We start from the raw sequence: 26389 nt of genomic DNA, 5'->3' as shown, positions 1-26389 counted from the left end.
GCCTGGTGAGCAGCATGTGTTGAGTTCAGCAGTCCCAACAAGTTTTTTTGTGCTGTGTTAAGATCTGTTTTCCAAGATTCCCAACGTTTGACAACTTGTACTTCATTTTTTTGTTTGTTTTTTACAGATGTTGTCACCTCACTGCAGTGGAAGTGTGTCCGTAGGGAATGCTCGGGGTCACTGTTCCCAGCCAGCTGATGCTCCTCAGGCTCCTGAGATGTTTAATAAATATCCTGTTCTAAAACTTCTGCTGGGAGCTGCTGCAACAGCAGCTCCAAAGGATCAAAAGCTGTTTTGACCTCTCCTGTCTCAAGCTCCTCCTCATCCCAGGAGCTCTGTCTGGTTAAACAAAGAAACCCTTCCCACCTCTTCCCTCCAGCAGTTAGAAACAGGAGTGGCAGACTTTTTTCTCAGAGATACATATTGAAAAGTCTTGTAATTAGTCTGCAGCAATTAATTCTTGTGATATGTACCAATATCTAGTTCAGATCTTTTCTCAGTGCCTGTGGTTTTGTTTTCCATATTTCATGGTGTTTTTCTTGTCCCGTATCTTGTTTTCTCAAACAAGTTTTACATTACTGTTTTGACTACTTTTTCCCCAAATATTAGATCATCGAACTCCTCTTCTTGCTTGCTGGTAATGAAAATAATCTCCAATAGTCTGTTAAAACAATATCAATTTTTAAATTATATTGTTATAGAAATCACAGATGAAGGGTTTGCAACATGTATAAAACTATGTTCATGGTTGTTCTGACACTACATGCATTTAATTTGTTTTATGAACTGAAGTGTTCCTATTAGATACCCTGAGTGTGTGGAGTCTAAATCTGGATTTAATTTAGGTTTGGAATGTGCTTTTGGCTAGCTTTTGGTGGCCCGGAGATCTCATGACCTGTCCTTGCGAGGATATGAAAATACTTCGGTGTCAGCATGATTTTGATGGACTTTAAAATGGGAGCTGGACAGCACGGAGCCTTCACGGGCTCTGGACCCTCCGAGGAATCCAAGTGCGGGGTGTGCGGGGTCATGCCCGGCCGCTCCCTGCCCCGCGCCTCCCACGGCCCTGGCGGGGCTGCTGCGCCGGGGAGCCGAGCTCCCTCCACCATTTCCTGCAGAAATCCCACTTCCAGCACCTCAGATAAACCCTGCTGTGCCCTGCTGCTGCTTTTCCTGGAGCAAACACCGCTGCGGTGCCTTTTCTGGTCTTGTGCGTTTATTGTCACAGCGAGGGAGGAGGAGCTGGACGGGAGAAATGCCCTGAGCAGAATTCCACAGAAACACTCTCTGTTTCTGCAGCGCTGTGCTCTTTTTGGGTTCCACCACAAAGCTGCAACCCTAAGGCCCTTCAAGGGGCTCAGGTTGATTTATTGTCCTTTTCTTTCCCTTTGCAATGCACTCCAAGAGGCGCCTGAGGGCCACCTCAGATCCTTGTGAGGATAAAATGCACCATTCTGGGACCTGTTTGGTGACTGATGTTGAGTGTGCCCACCAGGAGATCGCTGCAGCACTTTCCCACATCTCCTGCTCTGGAACTCATTTCTGCGGGCCTGGGAGCAGCATTCCCAGGTTCTTCAGAGCGCCTTGGACAAACCTTGGCTTGGCTTTGGGGAAGTGGCTCCTCCAGATGCACAAGCTGCCCGACAGCTTGATTTGGTAACAGTCCTAAAAACAGGCAGAGTTTTATCAAGGCTTGCTCCTGCATTGCTGGAAGTGGCACCCTTGGCACGAACGCTGCCGTGGGAATGCCCGGGGCTGTGCCGGCGTGGTGGGAACCGGCGCGATCCTTTTCCAGCGGCGCGGTGTCCGCCCCGGGGACGGGATGGGAATCGGAATATTCCGGTTTTGTGCAGCGGTGCCGAGGGGCTCCTGCCCTGCCGGCGGAGGGGAGAGGAGCAGTTTGGTGACCAGGAGGGCTCGGCTTTGCTCTCACTCAAACTCGGCAGCTCCTCCCAGGCTGAGTGAGTCACATCGGGAGAAGGGATTCGGTGAAACCCCGCCGCAGAGCGAGCAGTAAACAGGAAAGCGCCGGGGCTGCTCCCAGCAATTCCCGTCAGATCGTGCGGAGGACGGGGATGTGACCCCCATCCATTCACAGCAGCTCTGAAACTCGTCACTCGGGCGTGTGCCGGTGTGCCTGGGGACACCGAGCCGCTCTCAGATGCTGGGACAGCGTGCTTTAATGCGAAACGCGCCTTTCTGCTGCTAAAAAGCGCTTTGTTCTTGAGAGAGGCTTTCTTGCTGTTTTCCTGGAGGTTTAGTTTAGTGCTGTTTCCCTTTGGTTTTTCCTGCGGGGGGAGGAAAAGGTTTAGGGTTAGAGCCGGGGGGCAGAGGAGCAGCGTTGTCCCCGCCCGTGCTCTCCTGTCCCCGCTGTCGCTCCCGGCCGTCCCGGGGCTCGAACCCGCCACCCTCCGTCCCCGTGTCCCTCCTCCGCGGGGGCGGGGCCGGGCCGCGCGCTCCCTACCTGCGAGGATGTGACGTCAGCGCTTCATTACCCTAATTGCGCTGACGTCACGGCCGGCCGGCCAATGGGGGCGGGCGGCGCTCCCACCTGCTCGCCGCAGAATTCCCTCATTCCTGGGATTCCTCGGCGGGCCCGCGCAGCCAGCGGGGCCAGCGGCGCCGGCCGAGCCGCGCCTGCTCCGGGCCCGCACCGCCGCCGCTGCCTCCGCCCGGCCCGGCCCGGCCCGGCCCGGCCCGCGGGGCGCCGCGGCCGCGCTGCCGGCACCGCCCGGAGCGCCGGTGAGTGCGCGGGGACAGCGCGGGGACAGCGCGCACAGGTGGCCGCGGGGGCGGAGGGAGCGGCGCTGGCGGGCGGGACGGGGCTGGGACGGGGCTGCCCCGGCCCGTCCTCTCCGCGCTGCCGGGCTTTCCCCGCGGGAACCGCGCCGGGCGCTGCCGGCGGCCGGGCAACCTCCGGCGGTGTCGGGATCCAGGCGGGGAGGGAGCCGCTCCCCCCGGGCCGGGGAAGGTTCCGCTCCGGCGGCCGCAGCCGCGGGTCGCAGGCAGCGGGAGCCGGAGGAGGTGCCCGGCAGGAGCGTGCCCGGGGGTATCCGCAGCACCGGGACGCTCCCGCTGTCTGGAACTCGCGGCTTGGCTCCCGCCCATCGTGTTCTTCCTGCAGGGAAAATCCCCGGCGCCGTATCGGTAGCAGAGGTGAAACCTTCTAGAACGCGTCCCAAGGGCGCTGTGAAGGCTTTTGGCGCTGCATCTTTTATATTCCGTTGGCAGAGGTTTTTTTATGTAGCCTTTCGCATCGTAGTGTCACGCTGGCCGCGTGTTCCCCAGATGTGATCAGCAGTAATTAATTCCCTGAGTGAAGCTGTCCACGCTGATGCCAGTGCATCCCTTTTCTGAGAGGGGATGAAGGGGAATTTAACACCCGTTTCCACTGGCAGTGGAGAATCCATAAAGCCAGCTCAATGCCTTTCTGCTGTGTTGGTGCTTCAGGATTGTCAGGAACAAGAAATAATGGCCATTTTCTTAATTACACCAAAGAGGACTTGGCTGATCAAGAGTTCCAGGATTTTTCCTGCAGGGTGATTTATCTGATTAGTTTTTCTCTGGCTTTAGAACAGAGTTGTTTAAAGAGTATTCCTCCCAGAGAAACAAACTGCACTTTGTAGGGAGTGCTACTGAGAGCCCTTAGAACTCTATAAAATTGGGCAGCAATATCCCTCTCCTGCCTTAATAACAAACTTTTTTAAGGCTCTTCTCCAGACTTGAAGGCCCTTTATTTGTATTTTCCTATCTGTGAACTTGTTAGTCTTCTAATGTGGAATGTGTTTTGCTTAAATTCTCTACATCTCTTCTTATTGATACACAGTTATGATCTGGTTATTGGGGATCGGGCTTTTGGGGCTCAGTTACAAGAACTGCTTTGATTCACAAGTGAGATACAGCCCTGACCCCTTCGTTAACTCTTGGTGGATTTTGGGCCTGCCTGTTGTACATTTGCATTTTCCCCATGAGCTGCCTGGGCTGGAGCAGGTGCTGCCGAGCCCCCAGCACGCTGTGGGGAGCAGGGATGGAGGTTTTGGTGCAGGATGCTTTTCCTTCCCTGCTCAGGAAGCCCTCTGTGGGATGGGGTCAGATTTTAGATGCACCCTAGAGCAGGAACTCGGCCAGAGCTGAGCACCCAGGAGTGCTGCTGAGATCTGACAGTTTGCTATAAAATTGGCCTGGAAACTAAAATAGGATAGAAAATATCTGTACAGCCCTTTGGGGCAGGTTAATTAAGAGCATCCACATCACAAACCATCAGTTTCTTATTTACATACGAGCAGCTTTGATAGCCTTCTGAGCACCTCCATGTTGCAGGGGTTAATTGGTTTGCTTGCTTCCAGACACACCTGGGAGTTTTCTGTTAGAAACGGGAGCTTTGGCTCTGTTCTCTTTACTGTGGTTAAATGTTTCATAATGTGTTTGCAGCAGGTTGTGTAACATGTAGGATGCTCTGAGTGATCTTGTAGGTACAAGACAAGGTCAGCTTGGACTTTCCCACCTTAAATTTCTTAGCTTTCAGAAATTATTAATAGCTTGCTTCTTAAAATGTTGCCTTGTTAAGGGGGATTTATATAACAAGACAACAAAAAGCACGAGGTAAAATACCAAAGCTCTGCTTTAAGCTTATAATTTTCTGTGTGATGAGTTAAATCGTTGTTTCTGGTTGAAGATTTGCCTGTTCAAACACATTTTCCACATGCATAACAAGCATGGTTTAAAAAAACCCCAAAGTAGGGGATAAATACATTTTTTAAAAAGTGGTGTTTAGCCAAATAGGCTGAAGGTGCTCTCAAGATTTTGAGTTGTAAATAGGGAATGATCAGTGCTGCTTGGTAATCATGCTCTAAAGTGAGCATTTTAACGTTTCACATTTTAACATTTCACATTTTAACAGTTCACATGGGAATCTCAACCCAGGGCTTTTCTGTCCACAAGCAGAAGCTCTGGTCCAAGCATAGCTGAGGAAATTTGAATGCACTGTGCCTATTTGAGAAAATTATTGATTACAACGTGCCTGTCATTGTTCTCATTCATGGGGCAAATATGCTTTGCTCTCTCCTGTCATAAAAAATAAACTGTGTTTACCTATTGTGCATTAAACTTCTGCTTTATCCTCCTTCCCTGTGTGGATTTACTGATTGTGCTGATCAATTGTGTTTGGATTTCCTCTTCAGTTTCACTCTCTTCCATTGAAATCAGCCGAGTCTGTTTCTTGGCATTTCTGGGTATGAATTTGGGCAGTTTTGGGGCTGTCTCTCCCGAGGTGGGAGCTGCTTTTGACCACTCTTTTCAATTAATCTTGTTTTCCCTGCACTTGTGTTTATCTGCACGTTGGTCTTGATGGTTTCTCAAGTGTCTTGTTACTCATGAATTGCTTTTTCATTGTTGTAATTAGTGGGCTTTGTTTATTAATCCTGCTCTTCTCCCTCCAACCTTATCTGTGTGATTTCTGCAGATGGCAATTCAAGTACCAGGCTTTTCTGTCCATCGGGGAAGGCTCAGCCTTTCTCTCCTGGCAGGGTGTAGCTCTGTCCCAGCAGGTTCTGGGCTGGTTTTGCTGTTCCTCAGGTGTGCTGCTGTTCTCTCAGTCCCACTGCAATCCAGGCATTGTGACTGCTCTTTGGGGTTCCATATCCCAATTCTCTCATTTTGTTGTGCCTGCACTCCTGTCTGTTGTTCTCATCCCCCAGTTTTGGCACCTGACTGGAGCTCAGGTCTGTCCTAGTCCCATCCTAACTCTGTATGAGGTCACTGCCCAAACATCATCTTTGCTTCTCTTTCCTTCCTCTCCCTGTGCCACTTCCCCTTTGTTAAAATCAAATGGAAAGTTCTTCTCTTTAGCTCACTCTTTCCTGACATGCCCCACTGTGAACATGAACTTTGGTGGGATTCAATAATTGTCTCTGCTTGGGCTCAGCGAGTGGAGCTCTGCTGCCTGTGAACGGAATTTCAAAGCAGCAACCTCAGGGTTTGTCCCTTCCTGATGCTTGGAAGGTGCTGCATAAATCCCTGAAAACACTGAACCGTTCCTTTTCTAAAAAAACCCACAAAACAAAACAAGATTAGCAGGCATTTGTAAAGCTGAAAGTACTCTGTGGGTTTCTGGGTCTTGCAAAAATGTCAAGAGAGGAGAAATAAAGTGTTGTTTCTTTACACTAATGGGTATTGCATGCTTCGGGTGCTGCATAAAAAAATCACAGGTGGGTCAGTGTTTAGGTCAGTCTTTCAGACATCTCAGATTTCCCATTTTATGTCTTTACAGTTTTCTTTGCTGCTGTGCAGGGGAGAGGACAGAACAGGGCAGTGCTGAGTGGGAGCAGTAACTGATAAATAAGAGCACTTTGGAAGATATTTAACTAATGTTTGAAATAAAACTAGATAAAAATATCTTGAGTGCTTTTGGCTCACGTCTCCTGAATCCAACATTTAAGACTTTGTAACCAGTGAGATTGGTTACAAAGAGATTTGTGAGATTTATTTGGGCAACTGTTTCCAGGGTGTTTAAATCGGATGTAGCCAGGGGAAATCCAGTTTTATTTGTGTTTCACTCCTTGCTTGATTTCCCTCACCAAGTGCTCGCAGAGAGCTGTGGTTTGGTGGGGACACGTCAGAACTCAGGGTTGGGCTCTGCTGCAGAGACAGCTTTGTGTCACCCTGAGAAATAGCTGGATTTTTTTGGCTTTGTGTTTGGTTTTTTTCTGGTTTTGTTTTGGGTTATTTTTTTTTTTTAATTTATTTTTTTTTATTTTTCGGAAGCCTGGGAAGTGTTTCTGGTCTTTTCTTTCTGAACCGTGGCTCCCCCAGGGTGGCTGGGCTGGCCACTCCAGGCAGCCTTTTCTGACTTGCCCTGACTAAATCAGCATTTTAAATTTGGAGCTGAGAGAGGATCCCTCCTCTCTCTCTCCTGGGCAACCTACATTTCTTTCCTGAACTATAATCACAGATTTGTTAGTCTAGAGATAAAGAGATATTTAACACTATTTGAAAAATCTGGCAGTGTACAGCTCCTTGCAGGTCATTTTTGTTCCCTATTTCAAAATGCCAGAATATCTGGGATTTGACCCTGGGAATTGCAGTTTTTGAATGAATACAAGGCCCTGATGCCAGGGGAACACCTCAGCAGCTCTCTCGTGATGTGAACTTTAATAATGCACAAAGCTGCAAAGCTCTGCTGAGGCCACTTTCTTTAGTCAAGTTGTTTTTAAAGTGTCTAATTTCCTGAACTGGATGAAGACTTGGTTCCTGTTTCCTTCTCCCAGTGTGGGTTTCTGTCACCAGTTAATTCTCTTACTGGGAGCACGGTCCAGGAAGGGATTGGGCATCTGCTGCTCCCATTATTTAAAAATTACTGGAAAGCTGAAAGAAAAAAAAAAATTGAAACTACATAAAAAAATGTACAAAAAAAATTTATTGACTACATTAAGAAAATTAATGTCGTTAATTTGTTTTTAATAGACCTTTCACTATCCTTTATGATGTTGTTTATCAAGAGTTGTTTTTTTTCCTAAAGGCTTGACCAAAAATATCTGTATTACTGCCTTTGAAGTGTAGGATGAATTTAGCTCTGAATCCTGAGTTATCTCAGTCTGGTGTAGCTGCATCCCCTGATCAGACAAAGCTGAATCAATTTTCCAACTGAATTTTAACTCTGTTGGAGGAGTTTGTGTGAGAGGGTCAGTAAAGCCCAAGAAAACAAAAAGTAAGAAAGAAATGAAGCGCCAGGGTCTGAGGGATGCAGGTGGAATGGTGCTGAAGGGTTTCAGGGAATGCCCTCTTCCAAATCTTTGCTTTGGTTTGGAGGAGGATGTGGCCAGGTGGGAAAGGAATAAATGTTTCATGAAGTCAGAACAGTAAAATAAGATAAGGTCTTGTCTTCTAAAACCTCTTGCCCACTGGTATTGTCTTGAAATTAAAGAGTTAATTGACTTTACAAGTTCAGTTAAAATATTCTTGAGCAAAAGCTGATTCTGGCAGGGAGGGAGAAAAATGTTTTAATCCTCAATACACTTGGTTATTTCAAATTTGTCTCTTCTTCTTACTTTGCTCTATGGAAATCCTACTGGATTTCATTATTTAAACTTAAAAATATCAGCTTTAAGCTTAAAAATACTTTTTTTTTTTCAGCCTACAAATGCTTTAAAATCCTTTCTCTTATGCTTTAAAGTCTTTGATTAAAGTCTGACTTACTTAGGAGGAGGGAGTGAGGATGGTGAGGTTTATTGTTTTAGTGCAAAGTCGAGGAAATTGCTTCCCAAACATGTGCTTGTTGTTAAATCAATGTACATGCTGGACATGTGTTTGAGATTTCTGCAGTTGCCACTACCTTTTTTTTTTTTTTTTTTTTTTTAAGATCATACTGTAAAGTAAGTTACAGTAAACAGTTCTTATGAGAGAAGGTTTTGCTCAGTTTTTTTGTGGGAAAATCTCAACAAAATTTGGTTGTTCTGGGTTTTTTCTCGTTCTCCATTTTTTAACAGTTCTGCCTGTGCCATTGCCTTTTTATTTGAAACACATATAAGTTGTTGGCCTTGTAGTAAAAAATATCTTGACAACATGTTATTCTCTTATTGTCTTCCTTTCTTTCCTTTCCATATTTTTGGAATTTCATACTGAAACATCTTTTTTTTTTTTTAGTTTTGAAGCCATTCATGTGAAACTTTGAGAAGCTGCAATGCAATCCTTGGTTTTATGGGAGCCTGTTGCTTGGTGTAGTGCTGGAGCAGGCATTTTTAATGTGGTGGGAATTCATTTTTTAAATTAAAATTTTTGTGTTGTAAGGGGCAAAATCCAGGCAAAAGCAGCTACTGAGGTGTGATTATGACTGGAAAAAATACAGTTCAACATGTGTGGTTGTACACACACATACCCAGAGTTCAACTGTGTGTTTATTAGTAAAAAAAAATCTTAATAAAATGATAAAATCTGGATGATTCTCCTCTGGGCATGGGAGAGGGTGTGGGGGTGAAGTTTCTGGGACCCTGAGGATCTGCAGCAGCCCATGCAGGCAGCCAGGCCAGGACATCACATATCTCTGATGTTCTCAACAGAGCTGTTTATTAGGCAAAGCCACTCCAACAGGGAGCAGATAATTATTCATGTACACCATGTGTGAGCAGTGTGGCAGCTCCAGCACCTGGGAATTTGGTGTTCTGCAGAGTTTGGGTGGAAAGGCACTGCCAGCATTTCTTTCCTGTTCTCAGCAGTGACACTTTGCACAAGCCCTGTGCCGGTTTAACGAGAAAAGAACAGCACAAACTTGGATTTTTGGTTGTTTTTGCTGTCATGCTGCTGTTGTGCATTACTCCTCCTGGAAGCCTGGGGTGTGTGCGTGCTCTGGGTGTTCAGTTTGCTCTCTGAAACCTCGGTTCTGAATTTTGCAGGATCCAGAGAGGAATGGAGACTCCCTTGGATGTGTTGTCCAGAGCAGCATCTCTGGTCCATGCTGATGATGAGAAACGTAAGTTCCCTGCCTTGCTGGACCCAGCTGCTTTGTGTTTGCACTTGGGGTAGTAGTTTTGGAGCAGCCTAGAGGCTGGTTTCATCCAGCTTGGAATTTTACTGAGCCCAAGATGTGTAGGAAACTCTTCAGGCTGATGTAGGTGTGTAGGAAACCCTTCAGAGGTCGTTTTCCTCAGGTGCAAACCCAACAGCTTGCATTTAAATGGATCAGTGGGCAGGACAGAATGACTGGATTTTTAAAAATTAATTTATACATACATATATAAAAATATGAATAATATTTTAAAATGTATTTAATTCATGTCAAGGTGCCTCTCTTTTCCCAGTTGCATTTGCATTGTTAGCAGAAAAAAAAGTTGTGGTGGAGCTGGTGTCAAACTCAGGCCAGGTTGAGAACTCAGACTCCCAGATAATTTTGGTTAGATCTCATTTCAGAACAAAGAGCTGGGTGGGCACCAGTGTGCTGTGAAGATTTCAGTTGATAAAAACTCTCAGGTTGACTTTTATCATTAGTAATGAGCTCTTCATTTGCCTTTCTCTGCCAGCAAAAGGGAATGAGTGGATTTTAAACAGTCAGAGGCTCACGTTGCCCATTATTTGGGTAATATTTTGGTAATAATTTTGGTGTTATTTGGGTAATGTTTTTGCCGTTACCATTCATGGTAAGAGTTGCAGATGGGTTAACTCATGTTAGAATAATATTTTCAAATCTGCCAAGCTGCAGTGCCAGTTCCCAGATCAGATTGTTCCCTGCATGCTCAGTAAGAAATGTCCTTGGTGCTTTCTGAGTAGTGTGTGCACTTTCTGAGTAGTGTGTACACTCAGAAGAAAAATGGTATTTTGGATTTCTGACTAGAAAAATGGTATTTTCAATTTCAAACTGCTTTTGCAAGTCGTTTCTGTGCATAAAATCACCTTTTACGATGAATGCAGCTTTTCTTCTTTTGTCCATTTGTTCTATATATATTTTTGAGAATTATTTGCCTTGAAAATGGAGTGAAATAATTGGTTTGCTGCTGTAAATCTGCTTTGTAAGGAACGTTGGTTTTGCTGTTCTTGCATGTTCACTTTGCTGCTGGACAAGCACCAGGTTTTCAGTGGTGCCACTCTGCAGGGATGATTTGGTTGCTTTGCCCCAGTTCTTGGCCATTACTGTTAAAATGAACAGAGTGGAACTCCTTGAGGAAATAATTTCAACCCTGATTTTGGCCTGGTGGGGGGGGATTTCTTTTGGCTACATTTAAAAAAGTATATTTTGAATTTATACTCAATTTTCTTGAGCTTAAATGCATTCTTTTTGGTTAACTATTGCCTAAGACTGTAGTTTGATTTTGAGCTCCACAGGGTAGGAATGTTGGATTTAGAGAATCCAGAGGAAGTCTGATTCAGTGCAACTCACATGTGAGGGAGCTGATGTGTATCTGGTTCTAATTTACATTCCTTTAGTCTTACCACTTAGACTTAATTAGATTTATGCCACTCTGCAGCTTCTAACTTGTGCTGTCTCCAGCTTGCCCTGCTGTTCTCTCACACCCCAAAGTGCTGCAGTGGCAGGAGCTGCTGGCAGGAAAGAAATGAGCAGGGCTGTCCCTGAGCTTGTGCCTTTCTGTGTCAGCTCTTGGAACTGTTCTGAGTAAAATGAAGTTCGTTTGGAAGCTAGTTTTAATCTTGAATTTAGCTGTTATCCTTAAACTTGTTCTGGGTAAAAAGAAGTTAGTTGGAAGTTAGTTTTAAATTTTGACTTTAGCTGTTATCCTTGAATTTGTTCTGGGAAAATAAAAAAGTTAGTTTTAAATTTTGAATTTAGCGGTTATCCTTAAACTTGTTCTGGGTAAAAAAAAAAGTTAATTTTAAATCTTGAATTTAGCTGTTATCCTTGAAGTCGTTCTGGGTGAAAAGAAGTTAGTTTGGAAATTAGTTTTAATCTTGAATTTAGCTGTCATCCTCAAGCATTCAGTGAGGTTTTAGCAGTGGTCCTGTCTGTATTTCTCTATCCCTGCTCACTTTGTCTAAAACAGAATTCTGCAGTGTTTCCAATATCCCAGCAATGACCAGGAGTGCAGCAATATCACCAACATTTATGAATTTAATGCTTTGAAATGTGAAGGATCCTCTTATCTCCGTGGGCACTCACTGCAGGGCCAAGTAGTACTGAAGTGTCTTTGTGTATACAAATCATGAGCTGTTTAAAACAAATACTTTTCAACTTAGCAGCACTTAAAGAAATGAGTTTAACCTCAGCCAGCAAGTGTCACACAGCTCTCACTTGCCAGCCCTGCTGGGATGGGGAGAGGAATCACAAAAAAGGGTAAAACCTGTGGGTTGAGATAAGAACAGTTCAATTACTGAAATGAAATGTTCTATTTATGATAATGCAAAGAGAAAAGGAAAAGAGGGAGGAGTGAAGCCCAGGACAGAGCCACTGAGGGTGGCTCCCAGTGGATGCCCCAGTTCCATACTGGGCAGGATGCTCTTGGTCAGTGCTAAGTTAACCTTGGGTGCTGCTTTCAGTCTCATCTTTGGTTTAGCTCAGGAACTAGAAACTGTATTTCAGCAGCTCCCAGTTTAAATCTTCCTGCACTTGTTAGCAATGAAAATTTATGAACCACATTTGTTTGACTGCTGTGTCACGGGAAGGATGAATTATGGAGCAGGAATGGCTGCTGCACTTTGGGATTTTAACTCCTGCCACAGAGATGGAAGCAGTTAGTTAGGTTTATTGCACAGTGGAGCTGTACTTAAAAAAGCAAAAGAAGGCTGAACAAAAGAAGACAGGCAATGATGTCATTATTAGTCAGACATGTTAAAGGCTGGTCACTAATTTCTGACTTGTCAATAGTGGAGGAAAGGCCATAAAAATCTGTTTGCCCTGATGAGGAGCTGTAGGTAATGTGCAACTATTTCATCTGTAAATGGCACCTGCAAGGTTTTGCTGGGATCTTTTCAGGGAAGGGATTTAGAAGTAACCATCTCTATGACTTTTTATTTTATGGGTTTTTATTGTCATCACAGCCTTAAACCTTACAGAACGTGGGTTCTTGTAAACCTGATTTGTGCAGTTTCCAGTGAGATGCTTGGCACTCGTTACTCTTCTCTCCCTGCTCTGTTCTTCCTGGGTTGGTTCTGATTTCTCATCTGCTCAGGGTTCAATTTGGCTGCTTTTGGAAGAGCACAGGGTGAGCTGGTAGGGTTTATGCAAGTATTCAAGCAGTGAGGATGATTGTAATTTCCTATTTATCTTGTATAAGGGGTTTGGGAACTGGTCTTTCAGTCATAAACAGTTTTAAAAGCATAATCTTGACACTGAGAGAACAGTGAAGGAAAACAGTGATCAGGACTTGTGCTTGCAGATTTTATTGTAAGCACTTTGTACTCAGTGTGTGTGGATTTATAGGAGCACTTTATTTACACTTCCCTCCAATATGCAAGCCCAGTTTAAAAATGTGGTAGAGAATAAGAAGAACCATGTGGGCTTGCTGTGGGCAAGCAGGAGAAAATACACTTCCAGAAGGAAATGAAAGGTTTGGGAACAGCTCACAAATGGCACCACCAATTCCTGGGTAAAACTTTGCATTTTAATGCTTTGGACCAAATCCATACCTGTTGAGCCTTGATTTATGTTTTACAAAACTGATAGAGAACTACATTAAAAAAAAAGAATTGAAGATGATGTTCATCTTTGGTGAATCCACGCTCCTTGCACATGTGCCATCAGCCACATGTGTGCAGGGAAGCCTGGAACTGCAATTCCACACTCCTTGCCTGTGAGCACTGTTATTGTTTGGCAGCAATTGCTTTTATGTGGTTTAGTTTAATCCACTTCAAATAATTAAGCCAGACCATACAGCTGATATTTCTAATACAGAAGAATTATTGTGCTTTAAAATCCCTGCCCTAATCTGCTTTGTAATAAAATCCTGGTGTAGACAAGAGCCACCAAGCAGTTTTTACTGCTCCTCTCTGGTATCAGGAGTTCATTAGGAGCATGAATTTTGTGCTGGCTGCCACCCCCTCATATGTGTATGAATAAATATGCAATGATTATTTGTTTTGGATAGCTGATCCCAAATCAGATCTGCTTCAAGGCTTGGTTGAGGAGAATTTATTATTTTTTAGCACTATTGAAGAGGATGGTGGCTCTGTAAGCTTGTTTTAAATAAAAAAAACAAGTAGTGTTTATAGCAGAATTAGACTTGAATGTTATTTGTGTTGAAGATATTAATGATGAAATATTTCCAGCATCACCAGGACTTTCCACCCACACTGCTACTGTTTGTTGTGTAAATTTATGGCAAATTATGGGCAGTGAGCCTGAGGCAGCATCTAAAATCAATGTTTGCAGGACTTTAAAGAGCTTCCATCCTTCTGTGGGAGCAGTTCCATCAGCACTGAAAGTACCCCAGGTCCTGAAGGTGTTCACAGTGACTAAAGTGAGGAATTGGATGGAATTTGAACTGTGAATGCAGTTGGTACAAGGGAAGTCTCAAGGATCATTTGCAGTTTGCTTTTAGAGGATTGTGAGGCTTTCCCAGCATTAGTTTGGTTGTGTGTTTTTGGGTTTTTTTTTTGTTTGCTTGCTTTACCTTTTTTCTAGAGATTCATTTGCTTCAGAAAAATGGGCAACAGGCCAGCATTTTTGCACAGATGTGAAATAGCAGTTTCATGTCACAAAACTCTGTGTTTTCTGTTCACAACTTCACCCCATTCTGAGTGGATCTGGGAGGAATTGTAGTGTAAGGACAGGAAATATTCCAGAGCAAAATATCACTCAAAACAAGGAAAGATTTCCAGTAGAACACAATCTTATCATGTGATGTGCCCTTTGTATTTTATTTGCACCTGTAGGGGAAAAACGGCAAATCTTGTGACAAAGGAATAAGTGGAAAAGGTCTTGGATTGTGAATTAAGAGAAATTTCAGTATTGCTGCTCATCCATGAACTTTTGCTTCAGGGGTGGAAGGGAATCAAATTGGTTTAATAAGGGCATCCTGGAGCATGTGTAGGGATCTTCTGACATCTAAAATAAGTTTGTGTCCTTCAAAATTCCTTGCTTTGGAGAGTGCTGAGTTCTGTTCCTCTACCTGGGAGTCATTACAGAGACTGAGGACATCCCTGTCTTGGCTTTTCCCAATGTAGCCTAAGCAGGAATTTACCTTACCATGGAAAGGTTGCATATGATGCTTCTACTAAAAAAATCTTCCTTCCTGTGACTTCCAGGACTCCTCCAGTAATGAAGTTTTTTGTTTTGTAAGACACAACCACTTGAATTCAGATTTTTATTTTGCATTTTGGAAATAAATTTAACAGTATTTTGTATGTGTGGGTTTTTTTCTGAGTGCTTTCAGGGTTTGGGGATTCTTAATCAGGGTCTGTCAGCTCTTGGGTGTCTCTTACCAACCAACCCAGCAGAAATTTTCATTTAGAGCTTGGCAACTTCTTCAGGACTTTGGTTGAGGGGAGGGTGAGAAGCTCTCCAGGATAACTTCTAATATGAATATAGACAGATTCACCACACGGATGCTTGTTTCTTCTTTTATGGCTAATTAAAATATTGACTTTGTTGTCTTTTTGCCAGGTTGGTTCAGAGAAGAGGCAGATATTTGATATACACAAAAAGTTGCCTTTAAAAATCAGGGGTGTGATTAGACTGGTGGTGTTCTGCAACTCACTTTAATACCTGAATTCTTCAATTGTGGAAATTAATGTGTAGTTCAGTAACAGAATAGTTCTTATGATTTAGCAACTGTGCTTGTGGTCAGAGCTTTTCTGTGCTGTCCAGCAAAGGAGAAACTGAAGTTTCCTGGAGGAAAAGCTCTGATTTCTAAGGAGCAGTGTCAGCAAAAATCTACGTTTGTAATCCCTTAACAGCCATGAGAGGTGTTAAAAGTACATTTATCAGTTCGTCATGTAAGTAATGTTTGATCAATGGTGGAGGGAGTCCTGTTAGTTTTGGACAGGAATTTGTGACATAAATAATCCGCCCCCCCCCCCTTTTTTTTTTAATGGAAGGGGGGAAAGTATGGAAATGTGATGTTTCAGCACAGTAATAATGTGATGAAAAAACAGAAGTGGTTCAATCCTTGAGATGCAGCCTGAATCATCTGATGTTGTATGAATACCAAAAGCTTGAAATAATAAAACTGAGTAATAACATGCAGAGTGTTCTGCTTTTAAATTGATGAGCCCCACAGAAAATACTGTCTTCACTGTTTTAAATATCAGTAAAGCTGTTTTTTAGTAAAATATCTGGATGGCTGAACTTCTGACCTTCTGCTTTTTGTCTTTCCAAAACTTTTAGCTGTTTGTATCACTCAGGGTCTCACAGAGTGGCTTCCTGTGAGTGCTGTCAGGGCCATCCCATTAATGTTAGGATTTTCTTGGAAGCACGAGTGTTACATAGGACAACTGCTTGCTTGGCTTGTTTTGTTTTAAAAAAACAATGAATTATTCTTACCCCCGGAAAGTTTCACCCTTTTTTTTTTTTTTTTTTTTTTCCCCTCCGAGTTTATTGTAGCAAGGAAATAAAAGGATGTTTTCAACGTGTTAAATAGGCTGGAAAATGGGGCAATTGTCTGCCTGGCGCCTCGATGTGTTTTAGTGGAGGGGAACCCCATTAGCAGAGCCAGTGCAGGGATGGAAATTCCTGCAGGAACAAAGGGCCTGCGTGTTCCTTCGGAATTAATTTTTTAAAAGTTCAGCTGCCTGCAGTTTGGAAACAGTCACAGCATCCTTCAGGCACCCCGGATGTTCCTGAGCCACAACTGTGGCTTTTCTTCCTCAGCCCTTCTCAGTTCATTCGGGATAAAATCTGGGGGCTGCTGGCATTCCCCCCCCTCCCAATAAATGGCTTTTGCTGAAATTTTATCTCTCTGAATGCTGTCTGGCGAGTGGAGGGGGAGGAATCTCCTTGCTGGGATGGAATTTGTCATCAGATCCCGAGCAGTGCTCTGGAAATCCCAGCTGGCTGGATAGCAGGCTGGTGAGGGGATGGCCCGGCCCATACGGGACTTGTCAGTGCACATGCTGCTGAATGAGTGGCATTTCTCAAATGCTGGCTCTGGCTGTCTGTTTTACCAGGTCTGTCTGTCTGTCTGTCCGTTTTACCAGAACTCCTCTTTGTTACAGCCTGAACTCCCCAACAATGCAGGGAAATGATTCCCTGATTAGGGTTTGTCCGTGCAGCTTTCTGCTGGGGATGGAAATTGGAATAGTGGAAATCTGGCCATTCTTCCCATGGTTCGTATTATTTGGCGTGTTTAATTTGGTTTTAGAAAGGAAAAAAAAAATTCTTTGTTAATTAGAAGTATTGCAGGCTGGCTAGAAAATGCAGGGTGCTTTCCAGGATGTCCTTTAGGAGCACAGAGAGCACACAGAACATTCCTGGAAATGGCAGCGAGGCAGAACTGGGGAGAGCAAAGGAGTTAAAATATTGCAGCAGGACTTTGCATTTGGCATATTTATCACTTTCTCTACTCTTTTTTATGTACTTGTTTCTGTAGGTACTTATTTCAGCACTTTATCAAGTGTCTGGAAGGGTTGGAATAGAACACTCTGCAACTTCCTTGTTGCCTCTAACACCGTGTCTTAAACCAGGCTCAACATTATAAACCCAATTCTTTCAGCAGCAGTTAAAATTGCCTGTAAATTAAAAGTTAAAAGTTAAAATTGAGGTGGTCCTATGCAACTTTCACTCCTTGTTCAGTCACACAGCCGTTAATGAAATGATCATAGGAATTTTACAGTTCTGTTGTAAAAAGCAACATACAAGTTCTTAGTTAATGAGCATCTGTTTGGAATTTCCATTTTTCCCTGGCTGGGAACCCAGACTTTATTTATGGTGTGCCATTCAAATCCTGACCTGGAGGAGGAGGGATCTGCACGTGGATTTTCCAGTCCAAGGTGAGTGTCCTGATGGAATGGCTTGTGAAACAAAGAGAGGATACAGTCAATTAACACTCTGCTTTACTCACTTCTGCCTTTTGTTCTGCTGCTCAAGAAGCAAAAAAGCTGCAGTGCTTTGCTTCAGCCTGAAGAGAAACTAATTTTTTCTCCAAGAAGCAAACACCAAAATTACTTGCTTTTATTTTTTTCCCCCCTTGTTGGATTATGGGGGTTTTTTTTGACTTAGAGATGGGCTAACTGAGAGGTGTTTTAGAAACTTTTGTTCTATTTTTAGTTTTATGTGAAGGGTGAGACAATACAGATGTTATAATTCACGCTATCACAATTAGAAGTTAACTATTTCTTAATTGCAATATATTAGAATTACAATAGATCGCAATCATAATAATTAATTATTAATAAATAAAACTAAAAATAATCATAATTACAATATTTTATATATTATAGTCTTTTTATCAGACTTAAAATTCTCTACAAATCTATTTCTCACACCCCCTCTTTTGCTGCTGACTCAAAAACCAATTCCGGTGAAAGCAGAGTTCTGGCTACAAATCTGCAGGGCAGCTATAAACTGTCAGTAAAGAAAATTCTGTCATCCATGAGCTTAAAAGAGAAATGCTTCTTATTTAGCAAATTGATGAGTGAAGAGTGATTTATTACTCCCCTCTGATTTTTTTTTCCCCTTTCTGTTCTGACTTTACGTTTAATGACACATTCATGGAAAGGTGCCCCAAAACCCTCCAAGAGTATTTTTGTGCATCCCCTGCAACAGTGATAATAATTGTGGAATAAATGTGCTTTAGATACACATTTATTGCTAATATTCTCAATTCTGAAATTTAATTCTAAGCAGTTAAATAGAAATTCTAACCAGCTGGGCAGAAATGGCCCTCTGTGTGTTTTCTTGTTTCAAAGGGAACAATTTTAGCACAGGCGCTGGGGTTTTTCTGCAACCAAGAGCAGTAAGTGCTTTTATTTTCTGGGTCATGCCCACGTTGTGTGTCTGGTTTGTGTGAAAACATCTGTGTGCTCCAGCTGGAACTCCATTCCTGGAGATCTCCTGCTTTATTTGCTGCTCTGGGGCTGGGGACAGAAAGGGCCCCGCTCATCCCTCTGTCCCCCTGCCCAGTTTGTGCCTCCTGGTGCTCCTCTTGCCTAGCCTGGAGCAGCGCTGGATTTCATAAAGGTGCAGAACTTGTGCTTTCCATTTGAGCTCACCTCCGAATTGTGATGTCCCCTAAGGACCTCTTGCAGTTGTTTTTATCCCCAGATTCGCCTCATCAGCACACAACAGAATGGTTTGCCCGTAGTGCTCTGGAATTCCAATGTGTTCAGGTTGAGCAGTGTTGAAATCTGTGATCTTACTGTGCCAGGATTTGTCTTTGGGAGAATTTCAGGATATATATATTTTTCCAGAATATATTTATTTATTTATTTATTTATTTATTTATTTATTTATTTATTTCCAGAATATATATATATATTTTTTCCAGAATATATATATATTTCCAGAATATATATATATTTCCAGAATATATATATATTTCCAGAATATATATATATTTCCAGAATATATATATATATATTTCCAGAATATATTTTTCCAGAATATATATATTTTTTCCAGAATATATATATTTTTTTCCAGAATATATATATTTTTTCCAGAATATATATATTTTTTTCCAGAATATATATATTTTTTTCCAGAATATATATATATACATATTTTTCCAGGATATATATATTTTTTCCAGAATATATATATATATATTTCCAGAATATATATATACATATTTTTTTCCAGAATATATATATATATATATTTCCAGAATATATTTTTTCTGGCATATATATTTTTTTCTTCAGAATATAGGTTTTTTTTCCAGAATATATATATTTTTTTCAGAATACTTTTTTAGGATATATTTATTGCAGAATGCTGGTATTTACCATAATTACATTATCTTATGCTACATTTATACCTACTCCAATTATTCTTTTAGTCCAAAATGATGAACTTCAATTTTAAAAGTACATTTGAATAGTTACTTAGCTTTAAATTCTAGTAGTCCTTAACAGAATTATCAATCAATAATTTATTCATAGGTTGAATATGAATTTAATTAATATTTTTTATTTCATTATTCATAGTTTATTCATAAGTTGAATATGGATATGACTTTTATTGTTGAATAAAATAGATACACAGCTTATTAAGAATATAATTTGTCCATGTTTGGGTATGAAGGAAAATAATGGGCTTTGCACTGTTGTCTTCTGTGGAAAGCAAGAAGGATTTGGAAAATTTAAGAAGAGTTAGGTTTATGCAGCACCTTCCAAGCATCAGGAAAGGACAAACCCTGAGGTTGCTGCTTTGAAATTCCGTTCACAGGCAGCAGAGCTCCACTCGCTGAGCCCAAGCAGAGACAATTATTGAATCCCACCAAAGTTCATGTTCACAGTGGGGCATGTCAGGAAAGAGTGAGATAAAGAGAAGAACTTTCCATTTGATTTTAAAAAAGGGGAAGTGGCACAGGGAGAGGAAGGAAAGAGGAGCAAAGATGATGTTTGGGCAGTGACCTCATACAGAGTTAGGATGGGACTAGGACAGACCTGAGCTCCAGTCAGGTGCCAAAACTGGGGGATGAGAACAACAGACAGGAGTGCAGGCACAACAAAATGAGAGAATTGGGATATGGAACCCCAAAGAGCAGTCACAATGCCTGGATTGCAGTGGGACTGAGAGAACAGCAGCACACCTGAGGAACAGCAAAACCAGCCCAGAACCTGCTGGGACAGAGCTACACCCTGCCAGGAGAGAAAGGCTGAGCCTTCCCCGATGGACAGAAAAGCCTGGTACTTGAATTGCCATCTGCAGAAATCACACAGATAAGGTTGGAGGGAGAAGAGCAGGATTAATAAACAAAGCTCCTCCTGCCTCCCACCAGATGTTTTGCCTTTAAAGGTCACTGGTACTCTCTGCCAGGCTGGCTCCTGCTCCCCAGAGCGTGCCAGCAGAGCTCCCAGCTGGCACCAGGAATGACATTTCATGGATTTCTTGGTCACTTCCCTGCTTATCCAGCCAAAGCTCACCACACCCACTTGGACAGCTGGCAGAGCGTGAGTGAAAACGGGAGCTCCGTGTCAGGACAGAGATGATGGGAGCAACGAGCACCTGCTCGGCTTCTGGGGGGCTGAAGGCACAATCTCTGCAGTTCTAAGGGCTTGATTTTTTTGCAAGAATTCAAGATTAAATTGATGCACTTGATTGATCCAAGATTAAATTTATCCATCTATAGGTAGAGCAGAGGCAACCTGGCAAACCCATGTGACAACTGCAGTATCATATTGTAATAAGATCTTGAATAAAAATAAAAATTGTAATAAGAACTCAAATGTTGTTATCTGCCCGTACTCGGATGTGCTCCCACTTTTTTATGGTCACCTATTCAGGTGTGCATGCCTGTGTCTGTCTGATCATCTGGCAGCTGTAGCCTAATTTATTTTTCTTCTTCCTTCTCAGAAATAGGGCATTATGAGCTGTTCCACTGACCCTACTGCAACCCCATTAATGCCACTTTCTGCTCTGTCATGCTCAAATATTAATTAGGAACAGGAGGAAGGCTGACAATGGAAAAATGTGGATTTTTACCACTGCTTTTGACTTCCCCTCTTGTCCTGCACTGCTCTATTCCAACCTGTGCCCTTGTGCTCCCCTCACAGTTCCAGTTATTGATAACAGCAGGTTCTGGTGGCACTCCAGTAATTCCAATTAACATGTGTAAAGCACTAAAGAAGGAGTTTTGTGGAAGAACTTCTATTTATTTCTCAGATTGGATTCTCTCCTGGGTTTGGCTGGGACAGAGTTTTTTCCTTCTGACATGACAGATTCCAAACGTATTTTTACAAACTCCTTGTTTCCTTTTCCTCTTTGGATTCCTGTTCTTCATTAATTTTCCTTTTTAACTGGCTGAAATTGCGTGTTCATTGAAGTAAGGGGAAAATATGCAAATGATGCTACCTTGTGACTTCTTTTGATTGTTAAAACACAGAGAAGATAAATAATTTCTCTGGTACCTATAGAATAACTGATGTTTCCTTTGAGGAACAGAAGCTGTAAATGAGGATTTTTTTTTTTTTAAGGTCTCTTTCAATTTGCTCTCTGCATTCTCTGAGATATTATTTTTAATTTTCTTTCTACCTGCCATTATGGAGGCAGTGGTGTGTGGGTAAGAGATTGGAGGCTGCAAATGAGTGTGCAACTTATTGCTGGAATTAAATTCCATGGGCCAGCTATTTAATTAAATGTTCCATGTGAACTGGCATCCTTGATTTTGTATGGCCATAAGGAAATCCACATTATGTCATTGCGAAGTAATTGACCTTATTTTGATTGCACAGAAATCAATTGTTATTAATGTAATGAAACATTTAATGTATTTAATGATTTTAAGCAATAGTTAATTAATTTTTAAATGAGAATTTCTTTTGCATTTTGTTGAAATAGCAAGGAAAAATTGGAAGGTACTTTTATTTCAGTTAGAGGTCTGTGTTGTCAGCTTTAACTGAAATATACCTCTGCAATTTGATAGCTGCTCTTCCAAAGGTGGAAAATCCTTAGGGTGAGTGAAAGAAGAGGTGAGAAATGGTGAAAATGGGGCTGAAGGAGGAAAAGGCTGTTCTGTGTGTCAACATTTTTAGCACAATTTCTTTGCCATGGTGTGAATTGATGTGTTAGCTCATAATTCATAATTCATAAATATTTTGAGAGGTTTAATATCCAGGTGCTTCTGGATAGTAAATGTATGAGAAGGAAACTGGTAATGCACAGGGAATTCTGTAGGGAATTAAGCTGGAGGTTGGGGAGAAAGGAATTGACAACTTAAAAGTTCCTTTAAGAGCTGCAACGTCATTTCTTGAAGTCTGATACAATCCTATGTTAGCCCATTAAAAAAAAAAAAACAAACATAATTTCTTGAAGTCTGCTACAATCATATTTTAGCCCCAATTGTTTTTTTCAGACTGTGGGCTTGGGTTTGTCACTGTTCTGAGAAGGAGCTGTTGAATCTGTTGTGATTTAAATCAGTGACAGCAGTTTGTGCTGTGCAACGTCAGGGATAAAATAATAATATGAGGGACGGAATAACAGCGTGACAAATGCTGGTGGCATCAGTACATCCCCTCCCAGCTTGTTCTGTTATAGGCTGTATTATCAATTTTATTTGGAAACCAGCTTTGGGAAGTTCTCATGGCACAGCAGCACCAGTTTAGTGAGTTCCCTGGTATGATTAACACACACTGTGGCAATAAAAACCATTTTAATTGATTCCAATCTTCAGAGCTCTTACTGCAGTTCAGTCACATCAGGCCAAGGTTAATCTTTATAACTGGGATGTTAGAGGAGACACGTGAGTGTGTGAAGGTGAGAACTGGATGTTTCTATTAGGATTTGTGTGTGCTGGCTGTCATCTGCTGACACCCTGGCCTGGGACCTGTTTGTCTGCAATCACTGCTGTGCTGAGCTCATCCTAAACAACATTGCTCAAGCCTGGCATCCAAAGGTGCAGGATTTATCTTCAACCTTTGTTATGCAACACAGCAGATGACTTGTATCTCTTTTTTATAGTATTTTTAAATATTAAAAGTATATATGCTATATGTATTTTTAAATATTAAAAATATTTTTAAATATTAAGTGTATCTATATACTATATGTATTAATATATTTAATATCGATTGTATTAAATATAGTATTATAGGATATATATACTATACATATAGTATATTATACATATAGTATTGTGTATATATAATATAGTATTTTAATAATATTTTTGGTATTTTTATGTTATTATTAAAGTTATTCTTTTATTGCATTTTAATAGTATTTTTAATAGTATTTTTTAGTTGTTTTTTTTTTTTCCTGTGAAACTTTGCAAGCTGTTGGGTATTTGATAACCTCTGGCAGTGCTCAGATATCACTCCTGATGCTGAATCCTGATGTGTGGCTAATTGGTTTCTTTGGGATTGTCCTCACTGCACAGACATTCCTGACACAAACTCAATCTTGCAGCAAGCAAAGGAAAGCTAAATGGAACAGGCTTTAAGCTGTGCTGGTTGGCCTGTCTGGGAGTATAAAATAAAGCCTAAATTAGCTCAACAGAAGCGGTGTTTTTGAAGCATTCTGGGCTGTGATGGTTGTCTCACTGCAGAGAAGCTCCAGCACATTTTACCAACACTTGTGAGGCTGACAGAGCTCTGAGGGTTCAGTGTTTGTTCAGTGTGTGGAGAACCTGAGGAGAAAGTGGGGTATAAAAATCCACATTACTGCCTATCTATCAGTAAATAAGAATGGTCTGAGAGCAGTGACTGCAGCGGGAGCAGCGGCACTGCCAGGCTGGGAAGGTTGGGTTAAACTTTAAAAATTCATATTCCATGTGGACACAGAGGGAAAAAAAAAGGAGGGAAGGTTGAGGTGGGATACAGCTCACCAGACCTGGATTTTCTTGGTGGCATAAAATTCCATAAAAATAAAAATTCAGGCAGAAATTTTGCCAGGGGTGAGGTGTATTGTTCCACACTGGCAGCACAGTTGATCTCCTACTTTGTTATTAGTGACATGAATTTACTGGTGGCAAATCTGCTGCACCATGACTAAAGATAAAGAACTTACTGGCTTTGGAGCTGGGAGGGTTATTTGTTCAGGAAAATCAACAGGCAGCTGGTTTATGTTCCTTTGGTGTTGCCTGTGGCAGTGATGTGTGCACAGGGAGACTCTGAGGGGATATCTGATAGAACTGACGGTGAGTTTCCCTTTGTAGCTGCATCCTGCTGCTGATAACTCTGTGAGGTGAACTTTGATCTTGGGATCATCTGCACTGCAGATTTCTTACTGGGGCTGCTGCCTTGCCAGGGCTCATTCCCATGAACAGTAATTAATTCTAATTATTGTATATGAGGACGTGGAGTCCTCATTTTTCTATTTGATCAGAGAACCTGTGTGAGGGCATCTGTCAGGCTGTGGGGGTTTTTTAGCTGAAGTTAAGGAGCAGATTGTGCTCACTGAGACATGTGAAGGGTCACAAGAACCCCAGAATGTCCAAGATATGCAACTCACCCAGCTTTTCCCAAAAGGCAACGTTTTGGTTGCTGCAGTGCTGGGCTTGCAGATGTACAGGCAGGAATTGGCTGCTTCTCTCTCGTGTGGAGGGTGAATGCTTCACTTTCCTGTGAGATCAAACCTTCCTCGTGGGCCCTGGGAGAATCTGAATTTGTATCCCCCACTGATAAAGCTAAAGAGAGGAGTTTGTGTGGAGGCTTTGCTTCTTTTTTGCCAGGGGCAGGATTAAATGCACCAGACAGTATTTCTTGTTGGGACTCAGATGTTTGTTAGTTCTTATCCATGTCACAGTCTCACAAACCCTGAGTTCTACAGCACTTCACTCTAACAAACTAAAAATGGAGCCCTGTCTCTCTCTCTCTCTCTACAAAGCCTTTTAAGGATAAACTGTCCAATTAAGAAATGACACCTAAATTATTTTTACTTTTAACCCAATAACCAGCCACCTGTGCCTGCAATGGGGACTTTTTTATCCAATTACACAAAACCACCCAAACCTTGGAGAAGAAGGAGAAGAAGGTGGTGAAGAAGGACCATCTTCCTCTAGATATATGACTACATTCTAAACCTTAAACTCTGAGTTTCCCACCCTGTGCTATCACACACTTCCATTCAAACTGCACCCCCACAATCCCAGTTCTGCCATTCCATTTTGGAAGCTTCTCCACAGCCTCAGGTCAGTGCAGTGTTCTCCTGGGGGTCAGTGCCTGCCAGCACAGAAAGTCTGGAATTCTCAGCAGCCAGGGCTCCAACAGGTTTGCAGGCTGAGCAGAGTCTGGAGAAGGAGGTGGGTGTTCCACCAGGGTTCCTTTAATAAGGCTTTAATAAAGGCTGCTGCTGTTTAAAATCCATTGTCAGTGCATTAACAGGTCAGACAGGTTCTGCCTGAAAGGAACATCCAGAGCAGGAGTTCTTTTATTTGTAATTTTGAGAGTGGATGAAAGCAAGGCGTGGTCCTTGGAGAGTCAGGATCTGACTGGCTTCTGTGCCTTCAGGGAAGTCTCATCTTCCTGCCTGGATTCTGCAGCTGCCACAGAGCTGGATTCTTGCCTCGGGTGAAAACTGAATGGATTCCTGTTTGCAAGGCTCCTTGCAGACAGAAATTCTGTGCTCATAATGTTTCTAATCTATTGTCTGTATGAAATGTTAGAAAATTCACCTTTTGGAAGTCAAAATACTGACCACGTGGCTTTGGTTCAGGTGCATTCTTGTCCTTATCTAGAATAAGAAATATGATAATTTGTTCTGTTGTGTTCTGGGTGTCCAAGTGTGTGACTTCAGAGAAAGCTCAAGATAGTAAATTTGATCTGAGACAGAAGAGCTCGACATGGCTGAGTGCATTTGAAGGATGGGACACCAAAGGAGAAAATAAATTTTGACAGTCTTTATCTATCTATACTTTTAAAAAGTTGTTGTGTTCTGCCCAACCCAAACGTTTTGGCACTTCACGATCGGCCTTCAAAAATGTTCAGTTCAAAAGTTTTCTCTAATTTCCAGCTCTGAGCTTGTGGATTCACTTTGAAGCCTAATTTGCATTTTTTCTTTTTTAAATCTGTTAGATTCAAAAGCTGAAAAGAAAATTTTTGTGCAATATTTTCAGGTGCCTATGGGAGAAATGGGCCTTTAAGAAAAGCATCAGCATTGCAAAACTTTGCAATATTATGAAGTTGCAACATAAAGAACCTAGAGAAAAAAAAAAGAGCAATACTCTTTAAACATTTCTGTATTTTAAAAATAATATATTACAATATTTATCCTGAAAACTGATTCTGAAGACAGGTAATTTTAAAGAGTAATGTGTCTCTAGCTCAGGATTTTGGCCTTTTGTTAAATTAATTTTATTAATAAATTAAAAACTATTATATAAAATATATTAAATGTTACCAAATTAATTTAAAT

The 26389-nt window shown here is 42.0% G+C and overlaps 1 protein-coding gene across 1 annotated transcript in view; it reads left to right on the top strand.

Moving 5' to 3' along the window:
• The first annotated feature begins 2693 nt into the window (after positions 1 to 2693).
• VGLL4 (vestigial like family member 4) overlaps positions 2694 to 26389 on the top strand; it is a 77581-nt gene continuing 53885 nt past the window's right edge. Inside the window, exons 1-2 of the mRNA XM_053954009.1 lie at positions 2694 to 2742; positions 9387 to 9463. Of these exons, the coding sequence (XP_053809984.1) occupies positions 9400 to 9463 (64 nt within the window). The 5' untranslated portion in view covers positions 2694 to 2742; positions 9387 to 9399. The remainder of the gene's footprint in view (positions 2743 to 9386; positions 9464 to 26389) is intronic.

Source organism: Vidua chalybeata, chromosome 12, assembly GCF_026979565.1.
Source record: "Vidua chalybeata isolate OUT-0048 chromosome 12, bVidCha1 merged haplotype, whole genome shotgun sequence".
Classification (NCBI taxonomy): domain Eukaryota; kingdom Metazoa; phylum Chordata; class Aves; order Passeriformes; family Viduidae; genus Vidua; species Vidua chalybeata.
Note: the sequence above shows the minus strand (reverse complement) of the source record. Positions and strands in the feature narration are given on the sequence as shown.